Source organism: Eulemur rufifrons, chromosome 2 (assembly GCF_041146395.1).
Source record: "Eulemur rufifrons isolate Redbay chromosome 2, OSU_ERuf_1, whole genome shotgun sequence".
In the NCBI taxonomy this organism is placed as follows: domain Eukaryota; kingdom Metazoa; phylum Chordata; class Mammalia; order Primates; family Lemuridae; genus Eulemur; species Eulemur rufifrons.
The window spans coordinates 71,338,780-71,361,366 of record NC_090984.1 but is presented as its reverse complement, the minus strand read 5'-3'; the positions used below and the strand labels follow the sequence as shown (position 1 = coordinate 71,361,366).

At 38.4% G+C, this 22,587-nt stretch overlaps 1 protein-coding gene across 2 annotated transcripts in view; it reads left to right on the top strand.

Moving 5' to 3' along the window:
- Window positions 1-22,587, top strand: part of SLC25A21 (solute carrier family 25 member 21) — a 454,686-nt gene that overhangs the window by 393,354 nt on the left and 38,745 nt on the right. For both annotated transcript variants that reach the window (XM_069464356.1, XM_069464346.1), the window contains exons 4-6: window positions 10,969-11,035; window positions 17,648-17,707; window positions 21,105-21,212. In XM_069464356.1, the coding sequence (XP_069320457.1) occupies window positions 10,969-11,035; window positions 17,648-17,707; window positions 21,105-21,212 (235 nt within the window). The remainder of the gene's footprint in view (window positions 1-10,968; window positions 11,036-17,647; window positions 17,708-21,104; window positions 21,213-22,587) is intronic.

The window sequence follows — 22,587 nt, the reverse complement described above, 5'->3', positions numbered from 1 at the left end:
ATAAGAAAAGCAGGGCTGATGAGAAGGTAAGAGTGATCAGAATAGAGCAAGGAATTTGCTCAGAGGGACTTGTTTAGCAAAGGCTGGGAGGTGGCTGGGGAAGGACTTTTTGATTCCCTGATCAGCTCGTCTTTCCTGGTTTTCTGTCCCATGTCCAAGAAATAGAGATTTGATTTTGGGGAGTGGGGGAATTTGTGTGTGTGATATTTCGAGTCCTTTTCCTCACAGGTGCTATCCACATAAGTGAAAGACTGCCCTTAAATGATTCTTATTTCCTAATGGAAATGTGTTCATCTTCATGAGCAAGGTAATCTGCTGTCACTGAAAATTAATACACTTACCATGTAGTCATTTAGAAATAAGTCTCTTCACTTATGGATTAGTGGGGCAAATAACACATGCATTTCACCAATATTATTTACCATTTTGGTTGCTTCTCAAATGTCTTTTTCACTTTTTGTTTCCTTAGCGTTTTCCGTCAGGGTTCTGGTTCTTATATCACACTAATGCCTTCCTTGGGCTGAACTGAGCAACATATTTAAAGAGTTGAGCAGCCTGCCAACTTTCCAGGGAATGGAGCCATAGACCTACCTCCTAAATGATACTGACAGCTACACTAATTTTTTTATATCTTAGAAAACCAAAGTTGTAGTTTATTTTAGATGCACCAACAAAGTTTAATTATTGTGGTAAAATCATACTGAAAATTCAATTTAAAATGTGTGTTCAGAAAAACTTGAAAAACTGCCCCCATACAGCGTATAATGAAAGTAGTATGTTTTGGGGTAACAAATATATCCAAGGACCACATGCAGGAATTTAATTGAATTAATCCTTAGTAATGAATAATAAAAACTATATTGTGTGTGCCGGAATACCTGATATAAGTTTTGTTAGTTTCATGTTAGAATGTTAGCTAAAAGTTACGTTGTGTTGCACTTCCTTAAAGTTCATTTGCTGCTTTTAAAATAAGAATCTGTGTCACTCTATTTTTGAGTTGTTTTTTTCTCTCCTTTGAAATACATAGTTTCCCCTCTCTCTTTTGCCTAAATGAAACTGGCCCCAAGATACAGGCAATTTTGTGAATTTCATGTTGCAGATTCTGTATAATTCAAATCACAGAGCCATGAACCCCACTCTTTCATTTGGATTCTGTGAAGTACTGAGACTTATGGACTGTAAATGATGTCGGAATAACGCCTTAAGGATGTAGTGTCAGGACCAGAATTCTGCCCTGGGATACACGATCCATCGAGCAGTGGAAGCCCTGCACTCCCAACCCAGGGCTGAGCACGGCCCTCATTGTTTTAATTACGGAGCCACAGCATGTGGGTAAGAAACTTGGATTTGACAGCAGCAGAAGAAAGAGAATATTGTATGCCTTCAATCAGCTTTGTATTAGGAGATTCTTAAAGGGAAAATTATGTGAAAGAAAGAAGGAGGAAGAAAACAACAAACTATCAAGATCCCTATTTCAATATAATTTGGAGAAAATGACTGATTTGGGTTGGTCGTTTTGCCAGAACAGATGACTCAAGGCTTCCAAACAAGAAATGGAAATCAGGAGGATGCCTGAAGCCTGTAAGAAGAACAAATTGTGAAGATATGATTGACTGTAAGGCTTCAAAATCAACTGTACCAAAGATGAGCTTGGATCATTGCCCGGAACAGAACTGAATGGTGATGTTCATTTGGGTCCTGACTGTTGAAACAAAATAAAATATAGTAATTGTGCTCAGTTAGGTACACAGACGTGTTAATGCTTTCCAATTTCCCCTACTGGGGATCTGGTGTCACTTTCCCTGTTGCTTCTATTTCATGCTTCACCGGTGAGTACTATTGCTGCTCTGGACGCTTGCTGAATGCCAGGTTTTTGGCAAAGGAGTGGGATCCAGGTGAAAGCATCCTTCTCATGCTGTGTGTGTGTTGCAGGTGGCTTGGAAAACGGCTTTTCAACTTGGAAATCATTCTTTAATTGACATTTTTAGGCTCAGATAATGTGCTTCTCTATCCTGCTTTCCAGTGTGATGGTCACCTGACTTGGTTATGAATCTCAGCAGTTTAGGTCCCAAAATACTTCACCTCTGACAACCAGGGAAAGCCTCAGATTTCATGGGCAGCAGATTTATACACTGATCTCTCCCTTTCTTAGGACGGAAGATATTTTATTGACAGTTTCCTTATACTCATTTTCTCATTAATTTCAGTTGAGTTTCATGATAATCTTTCTGATAGACAACAGGGTTTTACCCTCTCCAAAGGTCAGTTGTGAAGTAGCTACATGGTTTTTCTTTCTCACTGAGAGCTACAAAGAAGAAAATATTCCATATTGTTGCTCTTAACATCAAAAAACCTGCCTAATAGCCTACCAACCTATGAAACTTCTCAGCCTACTTGTAGGGGCAGTCCAACTCTATGGTACAAATGATTTCCAAACAAACATTTTCTACATACTAAATTGGAAAAATAACAGCAAAACCAACAAGGGTATGACTCAGAGGGAAAAAAGCATGGGCAGATGGGACATGTGATTTTTCCTTTCCTTTTTAGTTTCTTTACCTGAGTCAAATTTTGGGAATGTTAAGCCGTCCTCTATCTGCGCACTATTTATCACAAAGTCCTCAGATTTCAGTAGCTAACTTGAAGCAAGTAACTTTTTTTCATTCATCCAATTGGACTAAACATGTTGTCAAGTACAAAATTTTTAGTTAAGGATCTGTCTGGCTGTCTGGTCTCTATGGGTGTCTAAAATTTAGACCTTAAAACAGGGTAACCTAAACCTGGACCCTACTAATGAGAAATAGCAGAAAATGTCTTTGAGGGTTTGACTTGCTATACAGGAGCCACTGAGACTAGACACAAGCTCGAACTCACAGGAAATTCCACATTTCCTTGTTTCCATACAATCAGCATCTTTTCATTGGTTGTTCTTTGACCTTGTAGCCACCGATATGTTAAATAGTTTCACATTTTAAAAATGGGGGGCTTGTGGGAGAAATAAGGGGTAAAATTATTTGTAGTTCAAATAAGCTGTTGTGAGCTCTCTTTGAGAAGAACACGTGCAATGTAGTTTTTGATCTTCATTTTATGGATGTGCATAAGTAATAGAAGGCCTGTTTTGATTGTACAATTAAAAACAAATGTGATCTAGTGTTGTAGTATTCTGTGTCTACTTAGGTTCGTGAATGATAACTCTCATTGGTATATGAACCATCATAATCTAGTGGCTTTGGAGACCTGGTAGCCCTTCCTCGTGTGTGCTATATGGCTTTGGTCTGCCAGCTTCTCCATGATCCATCTGTAGTATGGGGGTTTCTCACAGTTAATCACACTAATGGAATAGGGTTTTAATGCATGATGGGCTCCCTGAGGGAAAAAAACTGTTTAAACCATTTTTAAAATGGTTCTCACAGTCTCCTTCTAAATGCTTAATATTTAACGATTATCTTCAATATAATTATGATTGTAATGATGTCAGTCTAAGAATTTTCAGAAATGGAGATACCAATGGCATGTGTATCGGGATGCTTTTAGCTGCAGTTTAACAGAAGACATAATTAAAAGTAGCTCAACTAGTAAAGATTTATTTTTAATTTTACATAACTGGAAATCTGGAGGTAGGAAGCCAGGATTGGTTAACAATGCAGCCAACAATGTTTGAGGTCCAGGTCCTTTGCATCTTTCTGCTTGGCTGTCCTTAGCTTGAGGGCAATGATGTCTCAGTTGGCTTCAGTCCATAGGCATCTCGTGCGGCTTGGACAACATTTAGCAAAGAAGAGGGGCTTTTCTTCCCCTGTGCTTCTCTTCCTTAGAATGGAAATCCATGATTTCCCACATATGTTCCTGCTGGTCCCATGGGCTAGGTTTGGGTCATATGTCCATGCTTCACCCTTCTTAAAACATTCCAATCCCTTTTTGTTTCTTTGGGAATCTGTATATCATATTTTGCATTAGGAAAACTTTCAGTAATTACCTAATCAAATCAGAAAAATAACTCATCAGCTTGAGCCCTTGCCCAGATGTTCTTGCCTGCATTTTGCATGTAACTCTTCTGGTTGGCCCAAGGGCCAATCTTAATTGACAGAAAAGCTCTTCTTGAGAGAAGACATGGCATGGAGGCTCTGCAGCAACCACTTTGGATGGAGGGCCATGAGGTTTGCTTTCTGGATCCAGGACTCTGGGTTGTAAATAATGAATGCAACTCAAACTTATTTAAGTGAAAAAGGGAATTAATTGGAAATGTTACTGAGTATCTCATAGAATCAAAGGCAGAGGTAAATACTAATATTCGAGAAGGGTCAAGATGTAACTAAGCTTAAATAAATCCTGGAAGCAGGGTGACATTCATAGCACCAGAGCTTCTCCTCTTGCTTCTGTGTCTCCCTAAATGGTGGCTTCCTTCTTTTTCATCACTGCAGATTGACTTTCTCCAAATGACAGAAAGCATGACTGCCATTGATATCCTAGTTTTATATCTTAGATCTTTAACCAGACAGAGCAAGACTGACCTTTTCAGTTCCAGTTCCAAAATCCTGGAGAAAAACTCAGAGAGGTCTATCTTGGATCAGATTGACTAGAGCAAAGAAGTAGAATACCATTTGGATCCATTTGGATGAGATGCCCAGTCAACCACTGCCTATAAGCAGTTATCATATTGTACCAATATGTTGGTCCCAGTGGTTTAAGACAACTGGGTGGAGCAGTTCCCAGCAGAAGTGGTGCTGTCCTGACTATTCCATAGATGTTCACTAGTGCATGGCTATACTGTAAAAATAATGCAAGGAGGTAGATGATTCTAGCTTCCATTTGCCAGCAAAGGCTATCTATGGGCCCTGAGAATTTCTTATAAAAACTGTTTATTCGCTGTTAGGAAGCTCAGAACGATAGGATGGGGTGGTGGTGAGGGGGAGAACGATTGCACGTGAAAGGAGCCAAGCAGAGAGAAGGGAAGGAAGGCACATCAATGAAGCCTCGCCAGTGTGAAACAGAGGGCTCTGGACCTCCCAGCTCTTTTCAGATTAAATCCTTATGCTTCTCCCAGCTGCCTCTCTTTCCTCCTGCTTTACACCTCTTTTTAATATTTTCTCCTATCACTTTTAAAATGAAGACCTTCTGGGTTACATATAAGACTCCAGTCCTCTTCCAGAAAAGCAGTGCTAGACTTGACACATAAGTCTGAAATAAGGTGGAGTTTGTCTCATCAGAAAAGTGCCTGTCCCTGTCTTGTTCTTATTCTTAGACTAACAGAATTTGAGGAGTGAAACAGACCAACTCTGAAGGCCATCAATTCCATCCACCACTGTGTACATCCCATCTCTGGCATCCATGACCAGTGGTCATCAGACTGCTTGACCACATAGCAAAGGGGAACTCACCACCTTTCAGGAGAACCCATTCTGTCTTTAGACAGTTCTGACTATTAGAGGTACTGCCTTGTATTAAGCTCCACCTGGGCCAAAAATGTGTCTTGTCTTGTTGCTTCCATCTGTTAGTCCTAGTTCTACCACCTGGAAACAAACAGAGAAGTCTAATATCTTTCCTGCTTGCTCACCTTTCAAGAGATCCATAATATTCACCGTGTTTCTCCCTGAGATCCTTCTTCTCCAGGTGAAGCAACTGTTCCTCCTATAACTGTTCTGTTGTATAGGATTACAAGTTCCTCTGTTAACCTGAGTACTCTATTTTAAAAGCTTTACTTACTTAAGTGCTCCTCTTAATTTTTTTCCCCATAACCAGACATAATCTTCCAGATGTGGAAAGATCAGGACTGAAAGAATAGAACTAATAATCTCTTTCATTATAGATACAGAATAGAACTTTTGTTCAAGAAAATCACGGTTATCTTTTGGGAAGACCAAAGCTATGTTTAGTTGCTCTCATGCTGAAAATTATATAATCATTAATTTATAATGTAACTTAAATAACAAATAAAAAGTGTTTAAAATTTACAAGTGTCTAGAGGAAATTTGTGTTGATGTGAGAATTTCAGGCATTATTAGTTAAAATTGCAATGGAAAGGGAGTGGGGACAATTTATGAATTCCCATAGCTCTCCAAATCATGTCTGCTTTACTTCCTATTCATAATGCTAGTGCTATCCATTAAGTCAAAAATACTGGGCAGAGGAAGCCCATATCAGGGGATCCTTTGGTTCCTTTTCCCCTCCTTATGAAATTCATATGCTTAACAAATATTTGTATTCATGGTAAGAATCCCTAGAGTACCTTGCCCTCAAGTAGCTCACCATTTAGAAGCTATAAAGATGAGCTTTGCCCCCCCCCTCACTGAAAGGTACTGTGTAAGCCAGTGAATCCAGGAAGATCAGGAGGTCCCCATGCTGGGTTGGGAGGCACAGTGGGTTAGTCGAAATAAACTCCTAACTGTGTTCCAGAAAGACAGTGAGGAGCAGACACAATTTAAGGGAGTTGGAGTGAAGTTTGAGGATCAATTAGAGAGGCTCCAGCCACATGTTAGATTATGTCCTAAAATAGGGACACGTTGGGCCCTGCCCTTATCTGTGCCACTTATGGATAATCCAGGAAAACTGATTACCCCAGAAAATAATGCATTATATTATCTTCTATTTGTATATTTTCAGGTTTAAAATGAGGATATGGTATATATGTGAAGCTTCCAGGGCAGAGGAATTTAAAATTTTGAATTCTAAAATCTAATAAGAAATAAGTAGTGACTTTGTAAATCTAACTATAAACATATGTCACTCATTCTTGGATTTTTTCTAAAAATGTCTGAATATGTAACCATGACCACTCAACATTGACAACTATAGCTGGTCCGTGCCCTGTGAGATTGCCTATCAGCAAGGCAGTTTGATATTTCTTCTGTCAGCAGCACATGTTCCTATAACCGGCCCTCCTTAACCTCCTTCCACTTCCGTTAAGGAAGTTAAACAATTATGATAATTCAGGACAGGACTGGGAGCTCTAGTACCATAGCCACAGAGCTTGTTACTTCCTTTGTGTTAGTAAAGCCAAAATTGAAGACTTCATCATCCTGTGAGTCTCAGAAAGGTTCAATCTAGCAGGATTGGGTATAACCCATAACCTCGTTTGGGTGTCACAAGGGAGGATATGTAAGACTGTAGATAGCTTGAAGCTTCCCACCACACAACTGAGAAAATAAACTCAAGATTCCTCAGAGTAAGGAGGGTCAACATCATCTTTAAGGTACAACTCATGGTCATGTTTAGCAGCTTACCAATAGGATTCCAATCTCAGTATCATTTATGCATCTTCTGAATATCATAATGCTAATTAAAACATAAAATTCATATCTATACTTTTGTTTTGGTTTTGTTTTTATTTCAAAATATTAAGGAGGTATGAATGTTTTTGTTACATGGATAGCTTTTATGATGCTTAAGTCAGGGCTATTAATGTGCCTATTGCACAAATGGTGTTCATTGTACCTGACAGGTAGGTTTTTACCCTTCTGCTCCTCTCCCTTCCTCCCTTCTGGACTTCCAGTGACTTTTACTTCTCTCTGTGCCCATGTATACCCATCAGTTAGTTCCAAATTATTAGTGAGAACGTGTGGTATTTGTTTTTCCATTTATCAGATACTTCACTTAGGGAAATGGTCTGCAGTTCCATACAAATTGCTGCAAAAGACATTAATTCATTCCTTTTTATGGCTGAATAGTACTCCATGGTATATATATACTACATTTTGTTAATCCATTCATGAATTGATGGGCCCTTAGGTTGATTCCACATCTTTGTGAATTGTACTGCAATAAAAATTTGAGTGCAGGTGTCTTTTTGATAAAATGATTTCTTTTCCTTTGGGTAGATACCCAGTTGTGGAATTTGTGGGTCAAAGGGTAAGTCTATATTTATTTATTTGAGGAATTTCCATACTGTTTAGAGGTTGTACTAATTTGCAGTCCCATCAACAGTGTATAAGCCAAGCCGTTCCTTTCTCTCTGCATCCATGCCAGCATCTGATTTTTTTTTTTTTTTTTTTTTTTTGAGACAGAGTCCTGCTCTATCACCTAGGCTACAGTGCAGTGGTGTCATCATAGCTCACTGAAGCCTCACACTCCTGGGCTCAAGTGATCCTCTTGCCTCAGCCTTGCAAGTAGCTGGGAATATAGGCATATGCCACTACACCTGAATAATTTTTTCTATTTTTTGTAGACATGGGATCTCGCTCTTGCTCAGGCTGGTCTTGAACTCCTGACCTCAAGTGATCCTCCAACATCAGCCTCCCAAAGTGCTAGGATTACAGGCAGGTGCCACCACATCCAGCCTGTTTTTTGACTTTTTAATAATAATAGCCATTCTGATAGGGGTAAGATGATATCTCATTGTGGTTTTAATTTACATGTCCCTGATGATTAGTGATGTTGAGCATTTTTTTCATATGTTTGTTGGCCATTAGTCTATCTTCTTTTGAAAAGCTTCTGTTCATGTCTTTTGCCCACTTTTTAATGGGGTTGTTTTTAATCTGAGTGGGAAAATATAAACTATCATCAATTCTAGTATAATGTGTTCACCAAGTATTTAAATCTGGAATTGGATCCTATTAATAGTTCAAATCTTAGTCCTACCACTTAGTAGCTATGTAGCCTTGAACATGAATCTCTCTAAGCTTTAGTGTCTTCATCAGTAAAATGGGATGATTGTTATCTGATAAGAGAATGGCTACACCTGCTTTCTTTTGGTTTCCATTTGCATGGAATATTTTTTTCTATACCTTCACCTTGAGTCTGTGTGAGTTCTTGAGGGTTAGATGTGTTTCCTAAAGACAGCAGATACTTGGGTTGTGTTTTTTAATCCATTCACTCAGTCTGTCTTTTGGGTGGAACACTCAGACCATTTATGTGAATGATAGCATTGATATGTGGGATGCTCTTCTGTTCATCCTGCTAGGTAGTACTTTATTGCTTTGTTTTTCCTCCTGTGCTATTGTTTTATACAAGCTGTGAGTTTTAGCTTTTGAGTGATTTTACACTGGTGGGTAACTATTGTACTGATCCATGTATAATGCAATTCTGAGTATTTCTTGTAGGGCAGGTCTAGTCGTGACAAATTCCCTCAGTGTTTTCTTGTCTGGAAAAGTCTTTATTTCTCCATCGCTTTTGAAACTGAGCTTTGCAGGATACAAGATTCTTGGCTGGCAGTTGTTCTGTTTAATAAGACTAAAGATGGGGCCCCAATCCCTTCTTGCTCGTAAAGTCTCTGCTTGAAGATCTGTTGTTAGCCTGATGGGTTTTCCTTTGTAGGTTAGTTGTTGCTTTCATCTTTCTGCTTGTAGAATTTTCTCCTTCATTTTGACTTTGTCTAGGTTGATTACTATGTGTCTTGGAGATGTCCTATTTCCTATGAATCTTCCTGGTGTTCGATGACTGTCTTATATCTGGATGTCTGAATCTCTGGCAATACCAGGGAATTTTTCCTCAATAATTCCCTCAAATACATTTTCCATGTTTTTTGCTCTCTCTTCTTCTCCCTCAGGGATACCTATAATTCGTATTAATATATTAGTTCGCTTTACATAGTCCCATATTACTCTGAGTGATTTTCAGCCTTTTTTATTCTCTTTTCTGCATCTTGGAATGGCTGAGTTAGTTTGAGACCCTTGTCTTTAAGCTCTGAGATTCTTTCTGTTGCTTGGTTTAGCCAGTTGTTGAAGCTTTGTGTTGTATTTTGAAATTCCCTAAATGACTCCTTCATTTCTTTAAGTTCTATTATATCCTTATTGTTGCTAGCTCTTTAGCAACTTTTTCATTGATTTCCTGAATTTTTTTTTTTGGGGGGGGGGCTTCTTTTTGTTGGTTTTCAACTTTCTCTTCAATTCCATTCATCTTATTTGCCATCCATATTCTGAATTCCATTTCTGACATTTTAACAATTTCCTTTTGCTTAGGGTACTACTGTAGATCCATTGTGCCTTTGGAGGTATCCAACTGTTATGTTTTTTTCATGTTGCCAGAGTTCTCTTGCTGGTTTCTTCTCATCTGAATCTTCTTCTCTCAGCACAGGGCAGATAGGTTTGCAGGGCACCTGTTCTTCTTTGCTGGGAACTTTCCTACTTAGTGAGAAGAGGGAGAGGTCCCTAGATGGTGCTTTTGTGTCCTCTTCTGGAATGTTGACCCAGCAGGGAAGGGGAGGGTGCACTGAGAGACTGTAGTGTAGCTGTTCTGTTTTTTCCCTTTCCCCTGTGATTGTCACATATCAAGTCGGTGCTGGATGATCTTCATGTGGGGTAGTGAGTTGTTCCCCAGCTCGTTGTTGGAAGCTTGAGTTTGGGGGCTTAGTGAGACTCTCCCTGTAGAGGCTGGCGTTATGGGGGATTGCTCTGCCCAGTGTCTCTCCATAGAGTGTCCAGGCTGTGGGCATTTGCTTGAACTAGGTCCAGGTATAATGGCAGCCCAAGGCAGAGAGGTCCCTAAAGGAACGTTGGACCTTAAGGTGGTTCTGCAGGCCCGGCAGCCATGATGAGGGCTTAGGGGTGGAGTCTTGGAGTCCAGGCACAGCGCTGGATCCTCCCGGGTGAAGTCGTGGACCTAGCGGGAGCACTGGAGTCACAGAGGCAGAGCTTGGGGCCCTAGGGGCAACACTGGAGACTCAAGGGGAAGAGCTGTGGTCCCAGCAGCTACCAGGAGGCCTTGTAGGTGGGCCCTCGGACCCCGGCACAGCAGGAGGCTCAGAACTGGAGCTGGAGCCTGGAGACAGGGCCGGAGCTGTATGGGCAGGGCCATGGGGTCAGACCACAGTGCAGAACCACAGAGGTGGAGCCATGTGGGCAGGGGATGGCCCTGGCGGCACAGGGACTGCGGGTCATATGTATACTTTAGAATTAAAACAAAAGAAAACCTCGCGATTGGTGCGCCACAATGAATATTAGAAATACTTTAGAATTAGTTGCTTGATCCATAAACAAAGGCAGAATTAACTGTTTCTTAATTCCCTCACTTATATAAAATCTATTATTTCTCCGACAGGTTGTTTGGTTTTTACAAGGGAATTCTACCACCCATCTTGGCTGAAACACCAAAAAGAGCAGTGAAGGTAAGCATGTATGCCTTCCCACCAAGCAAAAACAGGGTACATCTTTAAACATCACAAGGTAGCAGCTTTAGCATTAAAAGATTGCACAACAAACCATGGGACATTAATATGAATTAAACATAAAACACTAAAAACTTTAATGCCGAAATTATAGCATGATTTTTATTATAATTAAATTTGATCAATCTCTCAAATATGTATATCAATTTATAGATTTTTTTCAGGTAAAAGCACTCCCTTCTAATGGGGAAAGTATTCAAAAAACAACATGGTAACTAAACTCATGTAATCAAATCACAAAATACCTTGGACCTTTTCTCAATGCAATTCAGAAATTTTCCTTTGGAGCAATAATTATTAAAGAAAGGGAGAAAAAGAGGAGAGGAGAGTGGAGAGGTAGAAGAACCTTTCTCCCTAAATCATTCCCATTTTATGAACTGGGTGAATTAATACACTGTATTTCTTTGCATATGATTCTCATATAACACATTTATTTGGCATGCCAACTTCATTTTTTCCCTTAGTCTCCTCTGTTAAAATTCTCTATTCTGGTTCTTATACAATTATTACTTCCACTACCCTGATTTCCATTTCTTTAACCACATAACTGTGAAGGTTTACATACTATTTGCTAGTTCAGTATACGAATAGGAACAGGGAGATCTGGCAGAATCTCCAGGGACAAAAGAACTAAATCTGATGCCTTTTTTATATCTTCGCTCAGACAAAGGTCCCAATCATAGTGACTCTGACCGGCATTGCTCCCCTGCCACCCACCACTGACATCACCAAATATGGCTTTGTCTTTCCATAATAATGATAACATAAACTTCGACTAAAAGACTTCCTTTCCAACTAACATAAAGCTTTTTTCACTTACATTACTCCATTTGTATTCCCAGTGCTCCTAAAAGGCAAGAAGGAACAGCTCATATGCTTTTTACTCAGTAAGACAAGAGGGTGACTGGGTTAAAAATTCTGATAAAATAACCAACATATATATACACAAACATCAAACTTTTGCATTATGTCAAAATAGTAACTTAATAGGATTTAATTCAAGTCTAGAATTTAGAAAACAAAGCTTTAGGACATACTTTCTCTGTAAATTCATCCTCTTTGTTGCTATAGGTTTTGTGATTTTAGAATATTACTTCAATACAAATTTCATTATAAGGATCTGAATCACAGTACAGAATCTGGAAAAAGTTCACCAAAGTACACAAAAGAGCCGAATTGAATTATGAAATGGCTTTACTTGATAAAAGATTGCCCAAGTAAACAAACAGAGCAGAGTTCCTGTTCAAAAAGAAAGTCACTTTGTCTCCATGGAATAATATATTCATTTGTTCAGTGTTTTACATGTATAAATAAAGTAAATTATAATTGGAGTTTTTCCTGGAATATTTTTCCTTAATACCATATATTGGAGTCCATTTAAACTTTAAGAGGATTAAGGTTTATCAATGCTGAACAATCTTTTACAGGGAAAAAAAAAAAGTTGGGCTTTACAAAACTGAGTTAGTCTCTCCTTTTAAAAAGCAATGCTCCCTGCCAGAACAATGGTTAACAGATGAACTTTTGGGCAACTGGATATGGTGTATGTGTCCCAGACATCTTGTTTCAAGTAGACTTTACCTTAAAATTATTGAGACATATGGTAAGTACGTTGGCTTTTTAAGTATAACTTGGACTTAAGTGTATCTTTGCCAGATGGATAGCACTACTTTTTCAACACAATTTATGAAACCATTCATTTTATAGATATTTATCTTAGGATTTGTGAGGAAAGCAATCACCTGATTGTAGCGATTTCATACATCATAAACTCCTTCGTTGTGTGTCATCAAAGTTTACTTCAGAAAAAAATATTCAGAAACTGTGTGTGTGTGTGTGTGTGTGTGTGTGTGTATGTATTCCTTGGTACTGACACTTCAGTTACAATCATTACCATAATCAGAAACAGATAATTTTAAGTTTTTCTGTACTTTATTCTTTGAAATGTGACTCATCATTGAAATAATAAGACTCACTGGTGCTAAATAAATGAAATTTCTCCTTTCACAAATTAGAATTAGCATTGTAGTTAGCAAAAGGAAATAAAGACCTCAGAAAGAGATTAACTGATCTCTCAGAGGTGGGAGTTACCATGTTCAAATTTACACCGTCTAGTCTTGAGTGTCACAGATCCAGAAATATCATTTTTCCATGTTCAGATTCTCAAGGACTGCCTTATGCTAACCAAACTTACAAGAGATTAGAACTTGTGAAGACTGTTCACTGCTTTATACTTATACCAATCATGGTGTCTACACATGGTAGCTATTCAGTAGATACAAGATGAATAAATGAAACAAACATAAAGAAAATCAGAAAAAAATTATAGACAGAAACAGAAAGAAATTTATAGAGAGAGAGAAAATTCCCATATCTACTATTCTGAGTATCTGAAGAGCCAAGACTTCCACTTCTGATCAAGATGGAGTAATAGGGACCAGATTTTCTCTCCCACCTGAAACAACAACAAAAAAAAATGAACAAAATATATGAAACAAAAGTTTTCAAGACCCTGGGCATGAGACACTGAAGGATAATAATACCTGAGAAGTGGGAAACAAATGAGATGAGCCCTGTGATTGCCCCAGTTTACTGCCTTGAGAGAGTTTCCAGGCCCCGAGGCAGGGAGGGGAAATCCAGGCAGAGCCCTGTGGGCTTCCTGGGTTGAGAAGGAGCTGAGAGGCATAGAAGAGCAAGGCAGCTAGAGTTCACAGGAAAGAGTGCCAGAGAAGAACAAGCTGCACAGAGAGAGAACTCCTGAGATCTGCAGAGGGACCCTTCAAGTATTCAGCTGAGTACTGACCAATGCATGCCTGTGAGGAAACTACCAAGGCCTGGCAAAGAACTGCCCAAAAGGATTGAAGGAAACAGTGCTCAGCAATCACACAGGGCTGGGAATAATGCCTGTTCCCACCAGCCAAACTGGAAAGCCTCAAAATTCACAGGGCATTGAGAGGCGTGCTCAGAAGGATGTTGCCTCAGTAGTAGGGAAGAATTAGCCCTAGACTGAGCACGACTCCAGTCCCACTGGCTAAATGCAAGACTCAAATGGATCAAACTGATTCCATATAATTTACCTGCATCCCAGAACAGAGTATCCAGAAGGTCACGTTAATCATCAGATTGATTAGTGAGCATGGATTGAAAGTACAGGGAGGAGTGGAGTGCTGGCTCAGCCAGGCAGTGTACTGACCCCCGCTGCCCTGCCACAGCCTGATACCTCTTCAGGGACCACATGGCCTGTAAACCCAGCCAGATTACCAATTTCTAGATTCTAGTATATAGGCTACATAAAGCATAATTAATTTGAATCACAGATTTTATATTCAAGGTTCCCAAGCCCTTGATTGAGTATGAATGTTTTCAAAACTCCTTAGTCACACATTTGCATGACTTTGGGTAAGTAACTTCATGTTGACCTTCCTAATTTCATCCTTAGAGTGTAACCTCATACCTTATATGATAGGGTACTTTTTATCACATCTATGCATTAACTAATGTTGTGTGAGAAATACCATGAGAGACATAAAGGAGTAGTGTTGTATAGATAGGAATTAAAGTAACAGCTAATCTAGTTAGTTCTTAAGAATATATTCTAGTATAATATCTCTTAAGCTTTGGCCATGGAAGATATCTGATAAATATACGTTGAATGAATGGATGAATGAATGAATGAATGAATAAATGTTTTCAGTAAATGTTGGTTTTAAATGAGAATGAAGAAATCTACATTATTTTATATTATTGTTGAAAATCCATTTTAAAAGATTTTAGCTTTTTCTTTCTTGAGATATTGTTTTATTTTATATTCAGTAAATTAGATTTTGGTTGCAAAGATAGAAATTAAAATAAGATTTTTTTTTAGTTTGAAGCACTACTTGCTTATAAGAATATGTGATAATGTATTGTTCATGACTTTTGAATTTAGTACATTAGGAATTCATCACTTTGAACTGTAGGCCTTCTTTATTCCCAGACTTCTCCCTTGAGATCCCAATTTTGTCCTTAATCCCTTCTATCTATAATGACAGAAAGCCAGAAAGAAAAAAAACAACCAACAAACAAATTATCTTCACATTGGAAGCTAATAAGATATAGAAGCCCTTGGATATTGTGGGATCCATCATCTTCCAGACCTTCCCCAAACCCAATCCTAGTGTGGGCTCCCATTGGAGCAATGGTTCCAAAATGTGGGCCATGACCCATGGGTTGTGAAATCAATTTAATGGGTCACTAGATGTAGTAGGTCATTACCAGAATTCTAAAAAATGAAATAGAATAGAAACAATGCATTACACATTGTAGGGGAGTAAATATTGTTGTATAGCAATGTTTTATTTCAGTTATAAATACAAGCCCACCTGTGTGTGTGTGTGTGTATGTGTGTCGGATAAATTTTTTTTATGTAGATTGTGGTCAAAAAGGTTTGAAATCTTCTGCCTTGAGGGACTCCATGGCTTCCATGGTCTGTGTAGCTATCTCAGGTATAATGGAAGGCAAGAAGACTTCATCCCCAGAAGCAACAAAATTCTAGGGCAGAGACCCTCTTCCCAAACTACTATCAATCATGGCATAACAGTGAGTAAGTACAGTATAGAGTTTAGAGCATGCACAAGCTTTGGAGTTAGACTCAGGCAGAATCTCAGTCCTCCCACTCAACTAGCTGTAGGACATAGATCTATAAAATGGGACTCATGATTGTACTATAGCCTCTTATCTGATGATGTTTTTGTGTGGCTTCAATGCAGTAGCTGTTTCCTGGACCATAATAGGCTCCCACAAGTGATACATATAATAGTTCCTTTGGTAACCACAATGAAGACAGGGAATGAAAGCCAAGATTTTCTGAAAGTGTTCTATGTGCCAGGTGTGTCAGGGAATCTTACTTAAATTTTCTTATTTAACAACAACTCTAAATCTAAATGGTAAGTTTTGTGTTCTTGAGGGTTAGAAAGGTTAAGCAACTTTCCCACACTGTCACAGGTAAGTAGCAAAGCCAGGATTCAGATACAGGACTGTTCACTTTAAAATACCGGCAAAGTGATCAAAGTGATGATGATGATTGTAAAAAGTAAGAAAAATAAATTAGCTTTAAAACCTAAGTCTATAACACTTTCTTCCATGGTTAATAGTTTCTAGCGCATATCAGGATATGCACGAGTACAATAATATCTAGTGCATATCTCATCAAAACAATGGTGGTCCCTGGTGAGTACTCTTTTAACACCAGGATAGTTTCTGGGCTATCACCATCGGTTAGAATGTTAGATCAAGAAAGCAGGGGTTTCTCTTTGTTTGTTTACTGTTGCATCCCCAGTGCCTAGAATAGGAGTCCTCTAATAAATATTTATTAAATGAGTAAATGCATGAATCCTTGTCCTAGAAAAGTCTACATTCATATTTGATGTAAAGGACCATGGCACAAATGTAGTTCCTGGGTTCTTAAAAGAATCAAAATTTATCTGGTGGTATAATGACTCTTGGGCTGCCCAAGCACTCATTAAGGCCATGGCTACAAGGAACCACTTCTTTCTAACAGCAGAGTATTATTTTGCCCCCAAATCTGTATTTCTTTTCTTGCCTTATTTTACTGGACTCTTAAGTACTAGAGTAGAAAACATTCAGGACTACGTCATGCCCATGCCATTTCTTGGGTCTTGAAAATCAGACCCTAGCAGGACTGAAGAGTGTGTCTTACCAGTGGCTACTTGACTGAGTCCCAGGAGCGCAATATCATGTTCAGGCAGACTTGTTGCCCAAAATGTGGGATATAAAAAGAGAGGAGAAAACATGTATATGTAAAGTGATAAAGTAGATTTGCCTCCATCAAAATTTGTTTGCAGAAAAACTTATGTTAAACAACATCTACTGAATGAACCAACAATATCTTCACCATCAATATCATCATCTTTGTCATCTTCATCATCATATTTAAAAGGAAGGAATAAGCAGCTCTCTTTCTTCATTCAGGTTGAAGACGATCTTGCTTTAAGGCAGGGATGGACTAGATAACCTCATTGGGTCCTTCCTTAGTTTATCATGGCATCTTCATGATCATTTAATGTTTTAAAATTCCATGGAACAATAGGGAGACACTGCAATATAAATACAAGTTAAGGCTGAAAAGTGAATGTCTTTTACAAGTGTGTCAGAAAATTGGGCATTCACTGGGAAAGCAGTTCATAGAGAAAACATAGGAGACCAAAGATTTCAGGTCTATATGCCTATAATTTTGAATCACTGCCATAAAAAAGAAGTCTATTGATGTCTGGGGAAACTGAAAATGGTCATGGTAAATGGAAGTTGTATGGTTCATTTACTGCTCTAAAGGATTCCATCAGCTCTTCTGTAGGTTATTTTAACTGCATTTGAAAATGTGAATGTTAAAGCAAGATCCAATAGCAACTGCCCAGGACAGGATTAAAAACTGCATTAGATGGTTTATCATTTTTGAAATGCTGGTTAATATAATGATTTACTAAAGAAATTTGAGTCAATTAAAGAGTTTGTTGCAGGAAATTATTATAAATCTTTGGGTTTGGTTTTGTTTCACAGTTTTTCACCTTTGAGCAGTACAAGAAATTGCTGGGATATGTGTCACTGTCACCAGCATTGGTAAGTGAGAATATTTATTATACTTAAGTGTATGTGTTATTTCATAAAGCAAAATCTAGAAACAAAAACCCTTTTGATTCCTCTAGCCCAGCTACTAAAATATGAATTCAAGTTATTCAATGTTCAGCTACTTGTTGAAAGCCATCTTCCTAATAATTCACAATTTGGCTATTTTATAGCTCCCAGTGATGAATTTATGATTATAATGATATGTCTGGAAAGGCCTATATGAGATATGGTCAAGAATATGAAATAAAGAGTACATTTATCAAAGACTCTTTCAAAACCAAAACATTCATATGTTTCCATACATATTACACATATCTATTTATGCAAAAGTCAATATGCCTAAGATTATTTCCTAACAAGTCACTTTTCCAGCTTTTGCTCCGGCTGTAGTAAATATAGGACTTCAGGTCCCTTGGGTTAAAATCACTCTGTGGTCAGATGCAGACTAAAGGGCCTTTTTGCAGGAATGACTGTAAACAACTCAACTTGGGAGAATAGTGATCTTACAATGACATATCTCAAATATGACACAAAATTCACTTGGTGATTTGATCACTTCCCTATGCCACTCCTCTCCTTCTTAGTGACTTTTCTGCTTTTCACAACACAAGTTAAATTGTATTGACCAATGAGTTCTACAAATGTGTGTGCAACAAGAGCCCTAGAGAGAGCAAATGCACTAATTTCTCCCTCCAAGTCTGCAAAACAGAACAAAGCAAAATCTGCATTGGCCTTTCCAATCGGCAGTGCACCCTCCAGCCTTTGGAAAAATGCCCTAGTTTGCCTGCTGCAATGTACCTCAAACTCAACCAGAGAGACAGTATTCTTAGCTTCAACTCCTCACTTACTTGTAAAAGCTCATTTCAGAATATTTACACTGCCAAATAGACTGCCCAAGAATAAGTATCTGTAATTTTAAAAATCATACATGCCCTTTCTAGGCAGGATCCTGGTAAGAAACCTAACAGTATCACTTTCTGTTATGATAAAGAAACCTCTTGTTCAGACTGCCTAACAAGGCGAATGAGAGACACACACAGCCTCCTAGGGAGGAGTAGTGGTACCACAAATCTCAAAATGTGCTATGATTTTTTGTTTTTATTTCTCGGTGTCTTCCCTTAAAGTCATTCTTAAAGTTGGAAACATCTTGGCAAAAAGAAGATTAAAGACTTCCTAGCAAGAGACAATAAAATATAGTCTCCAAAGGGCCAGCTGGCTGTTCTTGTGTTGAGCATTGGCACCATGTGAGACACAGCAGGTCTTTCAACCATTGAGTATTGAAACAGAAAAGCATTTGGCCACTCACACTACTATAGCCAAATGCATGCAAACTGTATACAGTTCTTCTCTTTTCTTGAACTCATTTATTCCAGTCTCTTTTTTTGATATAGCTAGACACTTAAATAGCCGTTAAATGTCCCCTTGTGCTCTCACATGAAAAGCCTAGGAGGCTGGAAACCTGACAGTAAATGCAGGTCTCTGGAACAATCTAAGTAACACGATCTGCTGATATCTGATCAATTCTTTTGACAAGGGACTGCTGAACACTAGTTCTGACAGCAAATGTAGCTGATTTTTATAGAAGAACAAAAAAGTGAATTACTTGGAAGATTGCATATAGTAAGTAATAAAAACTTGAACATCTGGATTTTAGCTTTCCCAGTCAGAAGAGTTTGGGACTAGTATTTTTTTTTTTTTTTCTGCTTTTGGCTTCCATGATGGAAGTATGAGCTAAATGAATAAAGTATTTGGTTAGTTACCCTATACAAATATGTCTAAAATTGTAATGAAGGGAGATGAAAGGAAAACATCATTAGTTATTCCCTCTCTCCTAGAATCTGTGTGCAATCCTATTCTTCCTCTCTATGTGTAAGAAGAACAACAGTGTTTGTATAGCATGTTACAAAAGGCTTTCATACATTCTTTTGAACCTCATAATAACTTTATGAGCAGAGAAATTAGATATTATTATCTCCATTTTACAGATGGGAAAATTATGGCTCATGAGAGGTTCCGGTGATTTAGATACAGAGCCACAGCTAGCACCCATGGTGCCTTTGTGGGAATTAAGAAAAGGTGCCCCTCTCTCCTGACTGATGACTCTCTACAGGTCCAGCTTGGATGTGCTCGACTGGATTTCAGCCTCCATGCACCCTTGGCTGGCACCTTTGTCTGTGTGCAAACTACTGTACAGACAGCTCTGGTCACACAGCCAGTAAGCAGCAGAACCAGGACCTAAACCCTGAATCCTGCCCTCATTCCACCCCTCCTGCCCTTCTAAGGTTACGGAACATTCCTTTCTCCCTTCTCTCTTTTGGTCTCCTATTTTGAAGATATTAGAGACCCTTTATCCCTTGATAAGAGTTATCTGTTCATTACTCTTTATTGGTTTTATTCTTCTCTTAGTTGTGCATAGTACTCCCTCTGCTCCTGGAAGTGGAAGTTCAGCACTAAAGAATTGCTTTTTTCCAGTTCTTGTTTCGGAAGTTGGGGGCTTTGTTTCATTTTGTTTTTCTGCTTTATGTAAGTGTGTGTGTGTGTGTGTGTGTGTGTGTGTGTTTTAATTGTTGTGATTATTTTCATACAGATTTTCTGGAAAACCCTTAAAGATTCTACTCAGAGGAAAATTCTAGAAAGCTGTTCTTTCCTATTGCAGAAATTTTTAACAGAGAGCAAATAAGTACCTGATATAGAGTCATCCTTTGATAAATGTTCTAGATTTTAGTTGAGCCCTTCAAAACAGCCTAGCCAAATCTGATCTTAGCTTTAATTTCTTAGCTTTTAGGCCCAGAAGAATAGGGTAATTACCAGTTGTTTTTTAAATAGGGAAAGGATGAATAAAAAATAACTTTTATTTGTTAATAGTCTAGAATAGCAACTCTAGGAACATGACTATACATTTAAATATTTCCAGATATGTTGTTTATTACCTGAAATTTAGCTTTTTATATAAACATTTTATTTGTGGTTCTGCTCCTTGAATTTCTTTATATGCTCAATAAATGAATTTAAGTAGATGTTTAAAAATGAAGCTCTCTTTTTACAATTCAAACTCTCTTTTAATTGTTATATGTGCAGATGTTTTAGTATCCACCTTAAAACAGTAAAACAACCTTGCTTTTGGTTAAAGGAAAAAGCCGTTGTTGATGGGGCTTTGACATTTTATTTTGAAATTGTTAGGATGTGGTTTGTGGCTTCTGTAATTTCTTCTTCATGAATTGTCAGCATCTAATCAAGAACTAAAGCTGTTTAGTAATGGTATATGGTGCATTTGTGTAGGTTCTCCATTCTCGTTATAACATTCAGCTGCATAGGGTAATGAATGGAATGCTTAACCCAGTACACATGATGGCTTGTTTTAAAGTATTGATTGATTTAATTTTTCTAGACATTTGCCATTGCCGGATTGGGATCTGGACTAACAGAAGCCATCATAGTTAACCCTTTTGAGGTAGTAAAAGTTGGCCTGCAAGCCAATCGGAACACATTTGCAGAGGTAACCATTTAATGTTTTCCTGTTATTGAGAACATTGACAAAATTGTTTTTAAGTATACGTATAAAATTATGGACCCAGCTCTTATTCCCTTAGTAAAGCCATAGTAAATCACTGTTAGGGAAGTATCATAAGAAAAAGTCAAATATCTTCCACAAGGAAAGCGCTAACAAAAATGCACCAAGATCTAATAGACAAACATTTGTTTATGCATTTGTATTTTAGAGTTCTAGTGTAATCTATAATGACTTATTTGGAAATGTTTTCCCTACTTCTGGCAAAACTTCTCTTTCACGTGGAACTGCAATAGGCTGTAGCAAAACCACTGAGGAGATAATTTTCTTGTGCTTTTAAAAAAGAACTAAGTAATTTTTTAAAATGACCTCACTACTTTCCCCACTCCACCCACCACCAACCCCAAAAGATTCTGATAATCTGTCAAACTTGTCTTTTGGTTAAATGTGAATGAGCAAAACTACTAAACCTGTGTAGACGTCACCATATGGGCAATGATGGGTCTTGACGTTTCATCATTGGTACATGATGTTCCATGGAGACGGCTTCCCTTGGTGTGTGCTGCCTTCACTACTTTCCAGTTGCCTAATAATTCCCTTTAAACCGCCATGTCCAATTGTTCTTATTTTATTCTTTTGGGTGCCAAGCACAAGGTAAGGAGGAAAACAAGGGAATTGGCATTCTAGGTCCTTTCTTAGCATTTAAACTTAATTCCACAACTGGGTAGCATGTGGTATAAATTGGTTTGAAGTATCTGCTGATCTGGATTTTTCTGCAGAAAAGTTCCCCTGCCTACTGCTTAAGCAGCTGCTAATGGGTGGAGACCCCTCACCGCCACCCCACTTCCTGCCTGCTGATACTGCCTTGAGAGCTTCCTGGCAGCTTCTTGGGCAGGGGTGTGGGGAAAATGGGGGGCCCTACTCACCTGTAGCTGCCAAGACCTGGGGGGACAGGGTTGGGCTGTTACAGCAGATGGTATCTACTCAGATGAAGTCAGTGCTAATTCAGGGGAATTTTTTTTTTTAAGTTTCAAAAGGTTGTCTTAAATATAACAGTATATAGCACTTCCGAAAAGGTTGAAAATCTCTGTATTCCCCTAGTTTTTGTTTCTGTTCTGCTTTCTCTCTATTCTTTCTTGAATAAAGGAAAAAGATAGTGAGGAATAGGGGCCAGAAAAAGAAACTTTTTGAAAATGTCCTGTGAATATGGAGCATTTAAAACAGTTCCCAGGCAATCTGCTCAAGGAAAGCTTGGTTTGCTAAACTGGGAGAATTACCCACTGAAAGAAAATTTTGGAGACCCCTATCCAATGCCTCAGTTTACCCATTGGGAAGGAAGCGTGTCTTGGAGCAGCAATGAGTG